Raw genomic sequence first — 17,714 nt, forward strand, 5'->3', positions numbered from 1 at the left:
GTGGAAATGTAGTACGCAATCTGAAGTATACTGACGACTTAGTCTTTCGGAAACCCGGCGAGAGGCTAGAGAAGCTTTTGAAGTGAGATTTCTACAGGAAGCTTGGAGGTCAGGTCTATTTGCTCACCAGCTATATTTAGAAGGAGGGATTTTGACATGACGTACACAAAGCAGAACAAGGTAACAATGGAACTCCAACGGCCAGGACCAGCTTGCAGGATACGTTTGAAGTAAGCGTCAGGTACGTGATGTGTTGAACCAATGATATGATAGCGTCACCGTCATTATGGCTAGGCATTGGTCTATGTAAGTGATGGCCCCAAACAGGCATACAACAGCGCCTGAGAGGACGAATTGTTAGAAGCGACTAGGGCGTGGGCTAGCTACCCTTTTATTCGGCAAGATTCTGTGGAGGTAACGTCGTGAGAAGAAGTGTTATTTACGCGAGTGCGGGTCAGAACTTTTGCACCTTGATTCTGTGGGGGCTTGTTACTTTTGTCGAAGACACTCAGACAGCATATAAGTCTTCAAGATTTTAAACATTGGGTGAACAGCAAATGTCTTTCGATTTCCAGAGGGAAAGAACAGTTTCAGATAATCATTTCAGTGCATAATAGCCTGGCTGTTTAGATAGATTTTTCGAGGACACAAACTTCACTATTTCCAGTCCAGCATTTAAATGGGAAATATTTGACCTAGTTAGGGGATAGTATAAGAAGAGTTGTTCCGCGACAGAATGGGAACTGGTTTTTGACGCTCAGAGGAAATTACCTCGGCTGTATTAGTCTAGTAACTGGCAGGTTAATCATGACCCAGTTTTCTACACCGTGGTGTCCCGAAGGCAGGTGGCGATAAGTCAACGAAATAGATGAGTACTAAATTTTTAATGTAATTATGTATGTGTGCACGTGTTTTAATGTAGCAAAACGGGATAGGATTTCTTGGATATGTAATTTGAGTAGAGTTAGCTATTGTTTGAAGGACTACGTCCTATTAAAGTAAATGTTAGGAAGCTTGTAAATGTAAATATAATTGTAACGTAAATGTGGACCGATTGCAGGTCACAGCTTGATTTCCTTTCATCTTATTTAGATTTTTTAGCTGAGTGGTTAATGTAATTTCTTTTACGAGACAGTTTCTTGTTTTTAGGCTTATGTATATTTTTGATTTGTTTGGTTTGATGTTGAGACACAGTGCACGTCTCTGGGCTTAAATGTAACTCTAAATAAGGATTTAAATTAAAGTCAGAAAGGACTAGATTAAAGTATTATTTATGGGAGCTCAAAGTGTACGGAAACATGCCGTCACGTTTTCTGGGATTTATTGAATGATGTGTGAATGAGAATGTGTGAGATGGTGGAGTTTGGATCCAGAAAGTTTGGTAGCGTCATCTTCATGATTATTTGAATATAAAGATGAGTGTAAATTAGTGATTGATTCACGAGTTACTCTAACGCAGTTTCGTATTCCAAGTTCCGAATATTAGAATCAAGTTTCTGTAAATTTATTATTATTATTATTATTGATGCGACTTTCTTAAGTTGTAAGGATAAAATATTTCAGTAACTTTCAGATGTTCAGACGTGATCGATTGTTTATGTGGCAATTTCTTAGTTTCAGGTTATGGTATTATTACAGAGTTGGCCACTTTACTATTCATGTTTAACTTTATGAGCCCTACGCTTTGATTGGTGACCAGCGTGGCGTTGTTTCTTTTCATGCGAGCTTGTGTTAGACGTCGTCATTTGTATTTGTATCAGTTTTGGCAGCTTTAGGACATGTGTGATATTTCGTGATTATGAGTAAGAGGACGCGTTCCACATTTGAAAGACCTTCAGTTTCATGATTGTGTGACTTGCCTCGGATAGACTGTTGAGCAACGTGTATAAATTGTTTGACCTTGTTTTTTATATTTGCTGCATTATTTTGGGAGTTTTAATCTCTGCTTTTTAGTCATTTCGCCGTGTTGTGGGCGAGGGTGATATGTGTGTCTACCGAGGAGAGTTTTATTTTTAGCGGCCTATATTCGTGATGATTTTTATTGGTTGTCCATCTCACTACGGTTGTTGCAATAGACGTAGTTTTTATATCGCAACGTTTAGTTTGGATTTTCTTTTATGATACAATCGCGCTGAGGAATATTTTGTGCCATATAATCTTTTTCAGGAACCAACGTTGAATTATGTGTTGAAAGTTAAAGCCTATTCTGTTATTTTTATAAATTTGTGTCATATAATTTATTTCAGGAACCCACGTTGATTTTTGCGTGTCGTTATAAAGTCCACCAGTTGATTGATTTTGTGTCATGTAATTTCTTTCAGGAACCTACGTTGAATAGGAAGTGTTGCTTAAAGTGTACAATTTCCTTGTATTTGTCCACCGAGACTTTGGGTGAGTGAATGTTGCGCAAATGCCGCATGCTTTTCTTGGTGAGTCCTGGAAAATATGACATCATGTTTTTGTTTCTTTAAATGTGTATATTTGGCATTTATGTGATTTTGTTATGTGTGGTTTAGATCCACTGTGTTTTGTTGCACTCATGAGGTTGCTCATGATTGAGGTATATATATTTGTGCGTAGGCTGTTTTACCACTCAGTGTGTTTATTTTGTACAGTTAGATTAGTGTTTGTCTCCCCTTTGCGCATTAAATCACGTCTTTTCTTAAAGTTAAGGGCCCCCACTGCAATGTCAAGTGTGTAGGAAAGGGGAACGTACTCATCTAAAGTTGAAAGTGTTAACAAAAACAAAGCCAGGAGCGTGGTGCGAGCAGCTAGCCAAAGTGTAAAATTAATAACCTTCAAGAAATTTTGCTTTGTAATGTTAAGTATGTGTGACGGTATACACTTGAATATTTGTATGATATATTTTGATTCTCAAGATGGACTTTATCATGCTGAGAGAATAATTCTGGGTCTTGTAATTTTTTATAGTTTTGATACTTATTGTTTTGCTATTTTTCATATTTTCTTGTTCATTTTCAATAAACAGATGTTTCCTCTAAATGACGTCATGCTTCGTCTTGCTTTGTTAATAATAATATAATAATGTTATTTGTTTTACGTCCCAGTAGTCTTGATTTGTTTATAGCTTTTTGTTGACCTTGCCGTGTCCATATGACTTATGTGTTTCCCATCAAAATCCAGGCTGTATATATGTTTAAGATATTATTTATCATAGTTCGAACTGAGCATGCCTGGGAGCGGCTGACTAGTCTGGGGTAAATTACCTTGACGGTAGAAACGAGGACAACCAACTCCAGCTACCAGAAGTCTCCTGGACGAGCGACTCCAAAAAACTGCAGAAATAGACCCAGAATTCTTTAATACTACCGCCAGAAACAATTATGAATAGAAAGCAGCCAATTTTGAGCTACGTCACCTCTACACGAGAGGAGCAATGCGCGGCTTTCATCATCGTATTTGTAACAAGGAAGATTTTCACCAGGTATCCAGCGACTGTGTTTGTGAGCTCTGCGGCTGACATTGTTCACGTACCACCTGTTCGACTGCACACAAAGAATACTTCCTCTTTCTCACTATGCAAAATATGAAAACCTTATACAGAGAGTGAATTTATATATACCTTAAAAATCACATGTACACATAAATAATATTATTTAAAGGTTCATTTTACGGCAGGAGTTGCTCCAAACCATCCTCATGTTGTCTAAATATAGTGATTAATGTTAAATTTGGAAATAATAATTACAATGCAATAAAGCATGAACTTAATAGTTAAAGAAGGTTAGGTATGTTTCATGTGATATCTCATTAGTTGCGATTTAAATTGGCTGTTTTATTTCATTTCTATTGTAACGTAACTATTCTCCTTGCCATCTCACTTAGGGACATTTTGTAAATTTTGAAATAGTACTTGTGAATACATGTTAGATTATTATCATCATGTATCTCAAGAAGCCTGTCACAGCAAAATTATTTAGCGAACTGGTCTAAATAATGTATACACCCACCACCTATAATACCATCCATATTTATTACGAGTCGGTCCCCAGATAATCAAGTGTCAGTCATGCGAAAGAGTTTATACACGCTCGGCTCCTTGGCTGAATGGACAGCGTAGTCGTCTTCGGTTCAGATGGCCCCGTGTTCAATGCCCGGCCGATTTAAATGATTATTTCTCCTGGCTCGGAGACTGGGTGCTTGTACTCTCCCTCCAATTCACACACCACACAAAACGCTATCCTCCACTACAAAAACACGCAGTTCAATACACGGCAGATTCAGCTCACCCTCGCTGAACAGTCCGCCTTACAAGAGCTTCACCAGACTGGGAATAACCACATGAAATTATTATATACCTTGGCTTGTGATTCGTATATCCAGTAGAATTATTTTACGTCTGTTTTTCGTCTACTGTTTCCTTACAAATGAGTTAAATTATTTTAGTTAAGTTCAGAAGATAGGGACAAAAATTCTTACCAGGCAAGAATTTAACTGACACCCACGTTGCAAAGTACATCCCGATATGATGGTACACGTGGACGAAGGAGATGTGGGAATCCTTTTTACGTAACACGTGAAATACCTGAAACCAAAATACGTAGATTACATTAAATGTGGTACAAGGTTTTACGTTTTAAAATGGTTTTTAGCTGAAAATGAGTACAGGTATGCGACAAAAATAGATATCTCTCTACACTGGTAGTCACTGTGCAGTACGTATCAGCCTTAACTGCAAAGCTGGCTGGCTAAGCATTGCCAGGGCCACAGATGTATAATACAGGGTGAATATGAATGTTGTTTATTAGTAGCCTTTGTTTGCAGTGCCAGGTATTCCTCATACCATTTCAGCCAAATGCGTTGTGATATCTTTCGTGTTGCCATTTGGTAAGACAACTGGTGGGATGGTGAATGAGGTCATTGTCGGGTAAAGCAGTGATTGGTTCATTAATTAGGAAAAGGGATGGAGTAAGGTTGGAAGAATCTGAGGAATTTTCACTGATTCTTGATAATGGGCGAGAATTCAGGCAGGCTTCTATTTGGGAAGAAAGAGTCGTTAGCTCTTCAAATTTGAGTATTGTGTTGCCTATTGTTCTTCGGAGATGATACTTGAGTGATTTAACCACGGTTCCTAAGCACTACCAAAGTAAGGTGCGGATGACAGAATGCAGTGCCATGTAATCCCGTTCATTGATGTAGCTTCAGTAATTTTCTTCCTTTTTTTCTGGATTGATAAAGAACAATAGATGTTATTTCAGTTGCTTGCATGTGCCGACCAAATTGGTGCCGTTGTCTCTGTATATATAGAGTGAACATCCACTCCGTGATGTGAACCGATGACGGGCAGAGATAAATGCTTCTGATGTGAGCTCTGTTACTACCTCGAGACGAACAGCTGTAGTAGTGAAACATGACTGTGAAAACATCATTATAGACCTTGCCTATTTCATTACTTCGTCATAAAGTTTTCTCAGGAAAGGCCCTGCATAACATATTCCGGTGGTCAGGAATGGCCTTGTGTGTATGACTCGTTCCTCCGGACGAATAGCGGTCATTTGCTGAGCAGTTGATGCCTTTAACTTAAAATATGTAAGGCAAGAGTGAGTGCACATTTACACAAATTGACGATTACTTGATATCCAGTATCTTTGCTTCAGGGATGCTATTAGCAGCTGTAGTGCAGCATGAAGTAGACTTTGATGATCGTTGTTTATAACAAGCTTAGTAAAGTAATGATCAGGTGGTAGGATAAGTTAGTGCATGGCATTGTAAGATATCGATGCACTGAACAATCTCCCTCCAACACGAAGGTAAGCATTTTGATCCAGAATCGGATACAAACATTTAAGCTTACTGACTGGATGAACACATTTTTCAGTAGTACGATTTTGTTCTTAAAATAATAATTCATTTGGACTGTTTTGATGGAAATACCGAAGGCTTAAGCTATTTTTTATTTCTTCAAGGCAGATGTGTCACGCGTATGTGGCCATTTTTGCAAATTATAGGCAAATCATAGACAATAACTCATTGTTCTAAGTAAGTGATCAGTGTTGAGAATCTTCTAAAGGCAGAAATCATCTTGGGTGATGATGAGTAACGTCGACATCCTTTGCTCAGCGTTCTTGATAAACTTGGTAGGAATTTTCTAAGACTAGATGAAGGGTCGTAGCGTAATCAAGGGAGCTCATTCCTCCACAGAGCATTGCTCTTGAAAACATTCTGTTCAGGGCCTCTTGAGACTAGGTCTGCAGGATTATCTTGCAATTTAACACGATGCCAGTGGATTGGAGGAGCAATTTCGTGCATTTCCACTATCCCATTGGAAACGATTGTTTTCCACCTTGTAGGACAATCACGCAACCAACCCAAGAAGATGGTTGAATCAGTCTAATGAAATATTCCTATTATTGGTAGAAAAAGATAATCAAGTGCTTTCTTATGCAGGTGCGCTAACAGTAAAGCACCATAGAGCTCGAGTCGAGGAATTGGGAGCGTGCTCAAGGCGTACGTGCTCGAGGCTACAGACGATTTTCGTGCTTGAGGCGTACAGTATTTCGTAAGAACACGACGGACCGTGCTTGAGGAGTACAGTGTTTTTCTTGTTCAGATAGGGAACAGATAACGGGAGAAACCAGGAGCAGTGTTTCCCAAGAAGTCAATTACAGCGTTTTTAGAGAAATGAAGCTATCCATTAGTATGCACGTCAGATTACGTACAGTTAAATTAATATCATCAGGAGAGGTTGATGACCTAGTAGCCCTGTCCAACGCGGCACCCGAGGTGCCCTTTTATGGCGCCCTTCGCAATTCATTTCCAAATTAAATTTTACTTAATATTTGAAAACAATACTTTTGCATTTAAATAAATATTCTCACTTCTCTCTTAAAAATACCGTCCTCAAAGTCAGGAAATTTGTTATATCCGTACTTCCAAATACACAAAGAGCATTGAGTAAGCCATAAATGTGATCCAGGCTTAACTGACTCGTGTCCGCAATTAGTGAAGAGATAGAAGAAAGGTTCAGAAAGAGAGCTATTCGTCATGTAAGTAGTTGTAAAACTCTTTGTTTAAATATTGATGGAAATCTGATTCTGAGGACGAACTAGGAATAATTGGTGAGAAGTGCTGTCCATGGTAAGTATAACATTCTTCCCCAGCACTAAATTTCAAAATATAGCCGGGCTGAGTGGCTCAGACGTTTGAGGCGCTGGCCTTCTGACCCCAACTTAGCAGGTTCGATCCTGGCTCAGTCCGGTGGTATTTAAAGGTGCCCAAATACGTCAGCCTCGTGTCGGTAGATTTACTGGCACGTAAAATAACTCCTGCGGGACTAAATTCCGGCACCTCGGCGTCTCCGAAGACCGAAAAAGTAGTTAGTGGGACGTAAAGCAAATAGCATTATTATTATTATTTAAATTTCAAAATAATAGCTTTTTTCAGTTCTATGGCACGAAGAACCCACTTCTCGTTGCCGTGGAGGAACACTGAAAATACTAGACTTGATACTACTCTAATTTTCTGTGGTAGCAAGACAAGCAACCCTTCCAGAAATGGGACAAATTCGCCATTACGTTTTTGGCCATAGCTGTTCTCTTAGACTCAGGAACACAGCTACCTGATCTGGAAATGACTGAACCAAGGTATATCATTTCTGAGACGTTCTCCGATTCCATGAAAACGTTTGTGCTGGTTAATTTATCTCTTCTACCAAAATAATTACGCTCATGTTCATAAAAGATAGAACATCTTGAACGACTAGAGATAGGAAGTTCATATTCACAGGGCATGTTCATTAGTATGTTCTGCAGAAACGATTAGTATTTCAGTCATCTAGGTTCAGCATGAGTCCTGTTGCCTAGTGGGGACTTGGTCCTCAACGGGCACTGATAACTTGTTCCATGCGACATGGCATTGACGCGTATAAGGCGCGAATGACGTCCTGGGGTACAGCCATCCATGCTGCATTTATCTGGTTCCACAGTTAATCTTTGGTGGTTGGCATTGGGTCACAGCGCCACACCCGTCGTTTCCCACCATATCCCACACATTTTCGATTGACGACAAGTCCGGTGATTGGGCGGGCCAGCGCAACAGTCTGGCATCCTGTGACAAGAAGGCACGTGTTCGTACAGCATCATGTGGTCGCGTATTGTCCTGCTGAAATATGGCGTATGGGGTGTCGTGTAAAAAGGGTATGGCTACGGATCGCAGGATGTCATTCACGTAGGTAAAACTGGTCACAGTGTTCTGGAAACGCACCAACTGTGATTTGTGGTTGTACCCAATAGCACGCCATATCATAAGGCCTTGATTTGGCGCTGTATGTCTTGTGCGAATGCAGTCAATGTGATGCCTCTCCCCCTGTCTGCGGCGAACCAAAATGCGGCCATCATTTTCAAACAAAGAGAACCTGGATTCGTCCGAAAACACTATCTGCTTTCATTCTTGTTCCTGGCCGAGCGTGTTTATGCACAATAGTCAAATGTGGGCGGTGAAGTGGACAGTGTACGATGTGCTACACTGTTCCATTGTTGCGCCAGAGCCGAGGAGGACGCAGATCTGTCCTGCAATGCCATTCGGGTGAGGTGTCTTCTTCTAGGGGTGTAGTGTGGGTGGTGCGACCAGACCCACCTCGTCGTGTTCTTCGGCCTTCTGTGGACCATTCTGTACACATAGGTTGCACTGCAGGCACACTTCTTCCCACACGAGCAGCAATTTCCGGGATGGATGCATCACGTTCTCTCATGCCAATATTGCGCCTTCCTTCAAACTCACTCATTTGACGGTACGGTTCTCGCATGCATCTGCGAGGCATCCTGCACGTCTGCTCAAGTCACACTGATCCATTATCCTCGGTTTATAGCGACAACGAAAGCCGCAGGCACATTTTAACAGTCGGGGGTGGTGCGCCGATGTATCGATGTGGACCTTGAACCTGACGGCCAACATGGTTCAAATGCTAATCATTTCTTCAAAACATACTAATGCACATGTCATGTGAATATGAACTTCCTATCTCTAGTCTTTCAAAGTGTTCTGGTTTTTATGAACATTAGTATTTTGGTCTTGTTCATGTTAATTTATTGTCCGATTTGACCACTGACGTTTTGGACGCAAGAAATTATTCCAGCCATTTTCGTGTCATCAATGGCAATGTGTGCACTGGGTTGCATCTATTTTTGTCCCTCTGGGCAAGAAAAAGTTCCACAGCCAATCGTGATAATTACAGGACCTTAGCCCTCATTTCACATGCACTTAAGATCCTGCTGTATATACAGTACTTAAAGGTTGGATTAAAGCTTAATGGATGCAACCCAGTCAGCAGTCCAAATGCCATATCTCCACATCGTGTTGCAAATGTCCATGATGATCTGCACATCTGTCTGCATTACGTAGGCTATGTTGGTCATTTACTTATAATCAACAAGAAATCCGCTATCCCATTCCACAAGTTCAACTCTCATGATGTACTCGCCATATATGTTGAAGGGCACTGGTGATGGTATACAGCCTTCGCAAACACCTTTTTGGATCGTGAAATTTCCACACCGTTTGCCATTTATTTTTGACCATAGCTGAGTTGGCTGCCTACAAATTCCTTATTAGCCAAACCAGATATCAGCAACACGCATTTCAAAAATACCGTATTTTGTCCAACTGAAAACAATCAAAGGCCTCCAGGTAGTCTAAATGGCTGATGAAGAGTGAAAATTTTAATTTCCTTTTTTTTTCTTTTCGATCAACATGTGGATGTTTAATATCTCCCCTCTTGTGCCTTTACCTCGGGCAAACCTAGCTTGTTCAGGGGCAAACACTGAAGCAAGCAAAGCTGCATGTTCAGGTTCTGGATTTTCCAGTACTTCTATATACAGTATTACAGTATAAAAATTGTCTTCCACATTCATGATCTACTAAATAACTTTGGTGAAATGTATTAACACTTTCTGAAAAACGCCAAAATGCGAAATGTCCCTTTAAGTACAGCATATAGAGGTGGAATTTTGGTTCCTTTTCAAATCCGTGTCAGGGGATCATTCTTTGCTGTACTGTTTCTACTTTACTGAGGTCCTCACTGTATTCCTTCCATCTATTTAACACACTCTCAAATTCATGGATTTTACTACTACTAGCATTTTCTGTTGACTACATTCTGTAGTGCCAAATCTTCGTCCTGCAGAAGTTCTCTAACGAAGTAAAGACCAACGAGACTCACACTTAAACACCCCTAAATGACGCCAGTCGCGACGAAAACCTACTATCTTTGGGACAGACAATCAATGATTATCTAACTGTGCCTATGCGGGCATGAAGGAGACGCTTCCCATAAATTTCGTTTCTTCAGGCTACAACAAGATTATCAGAAGAAAATTATAGTGACAAAATTATACTGAAAGGCAAAAACATTTCCTTCTTCATCCTGGAAATGTTGCTAATTACTTTAAGATAGGTATTACCTGTCCATTTGACCCAGTTTCACGTAAGACGACCTCCCTGACATCAACCTTACGTAAAGTTATGCATTCACTATTGCGTGTTACAGTTGTGCTTGGTAGTACAGTATGTTGTGTGTTGGTAGATGGAGAGGTGTTTATTCAGAAAAACACACACATCCAGTCCCTAGGTGAGAAAAACTACCAAACCGTTGCTAAAATCCATTGCCTGATGAACAATCGAACCCAGACCATCTGAGCCGAAAGCCGCTACGCTGATCTTTCAGCCGAGGAAACGGAAAATTAATTACAGTAAAACATTATTTGAAACAATTGTATTTTAAACTTACAGTATCCAGAAGATCATAAGCCTTCAACAGGTGATAGGAGCGCGTTATGGAGACTTCCTGAAATCAGAAACAATATTATATATAATAATTTGAATTATAAGTTGTATTAGAACAGAGAAAGATCACTCGTAGTTGATTGGTTATAATAATTGTTTTGATAACCATTTCTACTTAACTCTAATTACTAAAGAAAATGGAAGGTAGCCAGTCTTGCGAAGAAACAAGGTATTGGCTTAAGGCAAGATGCACGGCCATTGGATCTGGTATAGAAACGATGAAATGAGAAGCCTGGCACAAGATGAATCAGTACCAGACTCAGGTAGGAGACCAATGGTTGCCACCCACGTTCTTAATCGAGAGTTTCTGGAGATTACCCCTTTTTTTCCTGTTACGACAGGAAGGGATAACTCGAATATATTATACGCTTACTCACACAGGGGAACGTATACAATATAGGCCTATATGTAGTCCACAAACATACGGCCAGTAGAATCTTCAATCAATCAATCACTACCGATCTGCATTTAAGGCAGTCGCCCAGGTGGCAGATTCCCTATCTGTTGTTTTCCTAGCCTGTTTTAATGATTGCAAAGAAATTGGAAATGTATTGAACATCTCCCTTGGTAAGTTATTCCAGTCTCTAACTCCACTTCCTATAGACGAATATTTGCCCCAATTTGTCCTCTTGAATCCAGCTTTATCTTCATATTATGATCTTTCCTACTTTTAAAGGTACCACTCACAGTATTCGTCTACTGATATCATTCCACGCCAACTCTCCACTGACAGCTTGGAACATACCACTTAGTCGAGCAGCTGGTCTTCTTTCTCTCAAGTCTTCCCAGTCCAAACTTTGCAACATTTTTTGTAACGCTACTCTTTTGTCGGAGATTACCCAGAACTAATCGAGCTGCTGTTAGGATTTTTTCCAGTTCTTGAATCAGGTAATCCTGGTGAGGGCCCCATACACTGGAACCATACTCTAGTTGGGGTCTTACCAGAGATTTATATGCCCTCTCCTTTACATCCTTACTGCAACCCCTAAATACCCTCATAACCTTGTGCAGAGATCTGTACCCTTTATTTACAATCATGTTTATGTGATTACCCCAATGGAGACTTTTCCTTATAGTTACTGACAATGATTCCCATAACGAACATTCACCCCATCAACGCAGTAATTAAAACTGAGAGGACTTTTCCTATTTGTGAAACTCACAACCTGACTTCTTACCCCGTTTATCATCATACTATTGCCTACTATCCATCTCACATTATCGAGGTCATTTTACAGTTGCTCACAATCTTGTAACTTATCGTGCAGTCAACATACGTATAGCACGAAGAATGTGAATGAACGTACTGAGTGATAGGAATAATTAAATTTGTATAAGTTTCAGTTCTCACCATCAAAGTTAAGAACTTGGACGTATATTGATAGATAATCATACACACCACCGAGGTTTAACTTTGCAGTGATCTGTGATTTCAGAACGGCTTCCACAGTGCATTTGTAGTGAAATACCATTTATTACGACAATGTTATCAAGAACATGCATAACATCCACCCCGCAACCCATGCTCCGGCAGATAGACAACAAAGTGAAGGTAGGACACAGAACGCAGAGTATTTCTAGTAGAGGCATTATTCTGTATTACCAACACTTGAGGTGTGTAGTAGGGGTCCACTGTAGATTTCAAGAATTTGGAGGTTTGGATCGTATAATTCCTAGACATGTGGGGTATTCAGATCTCACTGTGGTCTGATGATGGATCCAATTGGTATCTAATTGTACACATATATTTCGTGGAAGTTGCAGTCTTCCAAGACAGTTCACACCAAAGGATAGTCACTCTATTGTTCCTGAACGCAATGAAATCTGCAGGTGCCAGGTGATCACAATTACGTAAGTCTCCTGTGTCATCTTCAGCTGACTCAAAGACAAGTGTGCCACGCATTTACTGAACCCCATAACATCTGCAAGTGACATCTGGATACAGTTACTCTTATCTCCACAGCAAATTGTGCTATCCTACAGCAGTCTCGATGACCGGTATCAGCTAGCCTAGAGATGCACCATCACATGCATAGACGGTTGATTACACAAGAACGCATACGATTACTTTCGAGTGTTTCCGTAATTGGGATGCATGAACAGATAACGAATTCCGGCTCTTCTTTACCACTGAAGGTCAACGTGTGCCAATATGGTAGTGTCGAAGTGAGAGTTTCTTAAGAACAACATGGTTAAATAAGGATAAAACCAATGATCCATTAATTGAGGTATTGAACATAACTACATAAATCAAGTTACAGCATTTTTCTTAAAAATGTTGTAAAATAGGAAACATACTGAGAAAACGGAGAGCAATGGACGTAAACGAATAGCATTCCAAAAGCTAAACCAACCCAGAAATAATGACCACTGTCACAAATATATTAAACAGTAAACATGACACACCACACAAGGATGAAAAAGAATAAACAAGAAGACAGATAAAAAGTAAGGACCACGTCCATTACACGAGAAACATCTAACATGAAACAATTCCCGAAAGTAAGAGGAACAAAACGTAAATTTAAAATGAGAGGATTGGGTAGAAAATTACCACGATTTTACAGCTTGAATCGGGAAATAAAGTACGACCAATTAAAATAATCTTGTATTGCTTTGTTTCACGGTTCACGTCAAATATAGGTCACTTTAAATAAGATATAGATTTATACCAAGGTTACACCTTTAACATACCTGGTGCATGTCAATACCGTATACAGAGGATCTACATGGCTAAATTGTGGTTAACAATTAAAAAAACTCTAGATTAAGGTAGGGTGGCGTTATGGAAGCCATCTTAAAATGAAATATTGGAGCTCAAATAAGCAGGACAAATAGATAAATAGACAGACCAGAAAGTTCTTGAAACCTAGTCCGACATTTACACACTTGTAGAACTTAGAGACACATACCAACAAAGTAAGGCACGATGTGAAATAAGATGAAAAGTCAAATTGCCAGACCAGCAGACATTTATATAATTTAAATAACTTGACGAGTAGATCCTTAGCGCTGTTGTTAGTCATTATTAAACCTTATAATGGTAAATAACCTGCCCAGGGTCTATAGCAACCCTCTCCTCGTAGTCCACAGTGGAGTAATAGATACACAAGTCCTCCACAATCCTGCCTGTACACTACAGATGTCTAACCGATAATGACCTTGATTGTTGAGCTTAGCTGTAACGAAATAGTTACGAGTCTGCGCAGTACCAAACGTAAGTGGCAGATGGAGGGCGCAGGCTAACGAGCCGTGGCGTGATGAAACACTAAATACGAACCCAATCGTAGGTATAATTGGGAAAAGTTCTCAAATAGAAAGAAATTTCCAAGAGTCTATTAAGCAACCAAATGATAGATATGCGGAGATGTAACGACAGTAAACTTAGTGTTGTTACAGAAATGTCAACGAAAATGCAAATAGATTATCTGCAGCAGAGCTAGTGATAAACAAACACAGAAGCAAGAAATTTTATGGAGTCTTAAAAGCTGTAAATAAAGGGAGTAAAAAGTGGATAGAGATAGGCAAAAGTGGTGGAATACCACGATATATTGGAATAAGTAGGATTAAAATAAAGGCAATAGTGAAGGAAGGTTTTGGCAAATGAGGGAGAGCATCTTGTTCAGAGGAATGGTTATCCGCCCTAAGCAAGATGCTGTTAAGTATATTGAGTAGAAAATTTGTACAAGAGTGTTGTATTATATATTAAGGTATATGTATTGAACCCAAATGGGTCATATCATTGGCCTAGAATATTAATTATGGTAGAAAGTTACGGGAATAATGGAGTTGAGTTACGCGAGAGGCTGGATGTGTGTTGCAATCCCGCTTGTTCAAGCTTGTAGCCCGATAGTACACGTGTCATGGTCATTTGACTGCATAAGAGGGAATCTTACACCCTAGAGAGAGAAAGTCTGTGACAGAGCTACTCAAAATTTAAGTTGGTAGGACTTCTGAACAATGAATCAAAGCACAGCGTGCTCGAGGCTGAGTGGAAAAAATATGGACGCCAACATGAAAGCCCTCCAATATTAGTAAAAATCCGCAGGGAGTTAACATAGAAAAAAATTTAGGCTCCTACATAGCCGGAAAATTAAGACGATATATCCCAGTAAATTATTGTAATCCATGAATGTGTGTAATAAAGGCAGGATATTACACAACTGATTATGGGACTCCCTAAACTCCATGCCACGTGGAAAGCGTACGAGAGGAAGCCACACGCAGACCAGGAGGCTCACTCTGCTTTTAGGTTCGGGACGACTCGGATGGAGATGTGTAGTGTTCGCCGTGGAACGGAATTTTGAGCATTTCTCAGCCTAATACCTACTATATTGAGAACGCATAACTGAATCCGCTGGATTTATTTTTACTAGAGAATTGGGAGTATAAATAACAAAGAATTTTGAGGTATAAAGTCTCACGTTATAAACTTATTCGTTGGACAGTAAGGACCGAAATGGTATAAAGTCGCGGGACACTTTGCAGTGCAACGTGTCGGAAATCGCGAAGTTTGCAGAGACGGAGTATTTACTAAATTGAGGCAAGAGTGTATTGTGTACTTGTGTATAATTCATGTATATTTTCCTGTGTGAATTTTAGTGTAAAAATGCGAGTGATGTCGTGTGGAATGTTGAATCAGGCAAGAGTGAAGAAAATGGATGTCGAGGAAGGCATTTATGCACACGTTAACGCTACCATTATAATGGAGTGAATCATATAATGGGGCCTACCTGAGCACCAAAAACGCTGTACGGCTGACCAGGGAGCAACGCCGGACTCGATAAGTACCTCCTGATTCATATTATTTTCACCTATGCATGATTAGCTGCAGTAAATTTTTAAATAAATTTCTTGCATGAAATGATTAAGTTCAATTTTATTTTTCAACGTAGCAAGGATTAGCTAGATATAGGGAATGCATTTCAATACGGATGCCTTGGGGAGCGAATACGTGTAGGATAAGAAACCTGTGTTGAGATATGATCTTCTATAATAATAAGAAACGTGTGTTGAGATATGATCGTATATAACGTGTGATCTTCTAACATGATATTCGTGTGTGTAAATATGTTAATCAGAATAGGTGGTAATCAGTGTGTGTTTTATAGTCATTGGGATAGGCTAGTGATAGTTTTTGGCATGCTGCATGGATAATTTTAATCATCGAGGGAGAATTCATTGACATCAGTGACCAGTCATGCGCATTACAGTGGATATTTAGAGTCTATTTCGTCAATAAGTAACATGCATTTGACCAGTAAATGAAAATGTGCTGTTAGGAAGTAGATATTCTGTCACATAATTAATTTTTGTGATATGGTTGAGATTAGCTTTGAAGTAAGACCTTTAACATACGAACGCTAGTAGCAGGTAACGAACCGGTGATATTATGGAACGAGATTTGAATATAATGCCGGCAAATGAAGTAAAATGTTTCTCGATATGTTATGATAAATCCTAGTAAGAATTGCACCAGTAGACATGTGAAGTGTGAGATAAATATTGTGTATTGAATGCGTTATATGCTAATGAATAATTGATAATGTAGCCCAAAGGGAGCTAAGTTATATGGAAGACGACTTTTGAGAGGAACATATGAAGTTAATTAGAACGGAGAGATATTAGTCTGTGGTGACAGAAAGATTGCCGTGCGTGTTAAATAAATGAATGTGACGCGTTCTCAGGTAAGATGTTCTTACTTGCTCTGCGTTGTTTAGGTTTATAAAATGAAAGAATAAATGTCACTTTTTATATAATTCCGATTGAATGATTTAGGAACAGCACATTGAGGTTTAAAGATTTAATAATATTTCGTGATGGTCCATTGTAAGATAGGAAATTATAGGTCACTGTAATGCTGCGATCCAGGTGGTCGGAGGTTCGATTCCCAACCAGGTCAATGAACATGATTTTCCTCGCAATTGTGAACATGACTGATTTTGTTTTTGTTGCATATGTGATTTGTATTTACTGTGCATTTGACAACGCAAACTTTGATTTGCATTTGCAACCTTTTGTGTTTGATGTGAATTAATTTCATGTGGTTGCGAGTTTGAGGCAATAAGGTTCTGTCTTATTGTCATAGATTCAGTGTAGATTAAGTTTTTGGTGGGAATTCAAATTAGTTTAGGTCCCTTCGCTACAAGGTGATTGTTTATGTTATGTGTTCGTGAAACAGATGATTATGTATATATGAAGTAATATCGTAATGGTAAATTAAAATGTTAACTTGAGTTTATTTGCATCAGGAGTAGTTGTCGATCCGGTCGCGTTCAGTGTTAAGTGTATATAGATGAGAGGAGGAAGCTGATATATAAGGAATGATTTAATAATTTTATGATTTAATAATTTTAGATTTAATAATTTTTTGATTTAATGAATGATTTAATAGATGTAATGAGTTAATAATTTCAACGTTTAGTTTTTAACAGAGGTAACATTTCGGATGATTTAATAATTTCTAACAGCTTCATGATTCAATGATCAAACTTATTTTAATGATTTAATAATTTTAATAATAATAATTTTTTGATAAGTTAATAATTTAATAATTTAATAATTTTGAAAGTATAATGATTTAGTGATTCATTATCTAGTTCAAGTGTTTATATACAGAAAGAACTTTATATTTTTCAACGGTTCATGGATAGAAGGGTGATTGGATATGGAGTAGTGAGTTCATGTATAGAGGAGGTATTTCGAATTTATTTCTTGATTTCAAAGGTCGCTCTAATGAAAGTAATCAATGTAATAATGGTCAACTATATAATTTTTTGAAATATGGTGCTAATCAAATATAATAAAAACCGAGATGTATTAGTAAAAGGAACAAGTTGATTAAATTAATGTCGGCAAATGATAATGAGATGTAATAAGAGTTCAAGTAAGTGAAATGTATTTGGATGAATTTG

At 38.9% G+C, this 17,714-nt stretch overlaps 1 protein-coding gene across 1 annotated transcript in view; it reads right to left on the bottom strand.

The window, feature by feature from the left end:
• Positions 1–17,714, bottom strand: part of LOC136858563 (very long chain fatty acid elongase 7) — a 132,046-nt gene that overhangs the window by 42,630 nt on the left and 71,702 nt on the right. Inside the window, exons 5-6 of the mRNA XM_068228773.1 lie at positions 10,745–10,801; positions 4,441–4,546 (exon numbers count right to left, since the gene is read on the bottom strand). Coding sequence (XP_068084874.1) covers positions 4,441–4,546; positions 10,745–10,801 — 163 coding nt within the window. The remainder of the gene's footprint in view (positions 1–4,440; positions 4,547–10,744; positions 10,802–17,714) is intronic.

This window comes from Anabrus simplex, chromosome 1 (assembly GCF_040414725.1).
Source record: "Anabrus simplex isolate iqAnaSimp1 chromosome 1, ASM4041472v1, whole genome shotgun sequence".
Lineage (NCBI taxonomy): Eukaryota > Metazoa > Arthropoda > Insecta > Orthoptera > Tettigoniidae > Anabrus > Anabrus simplex.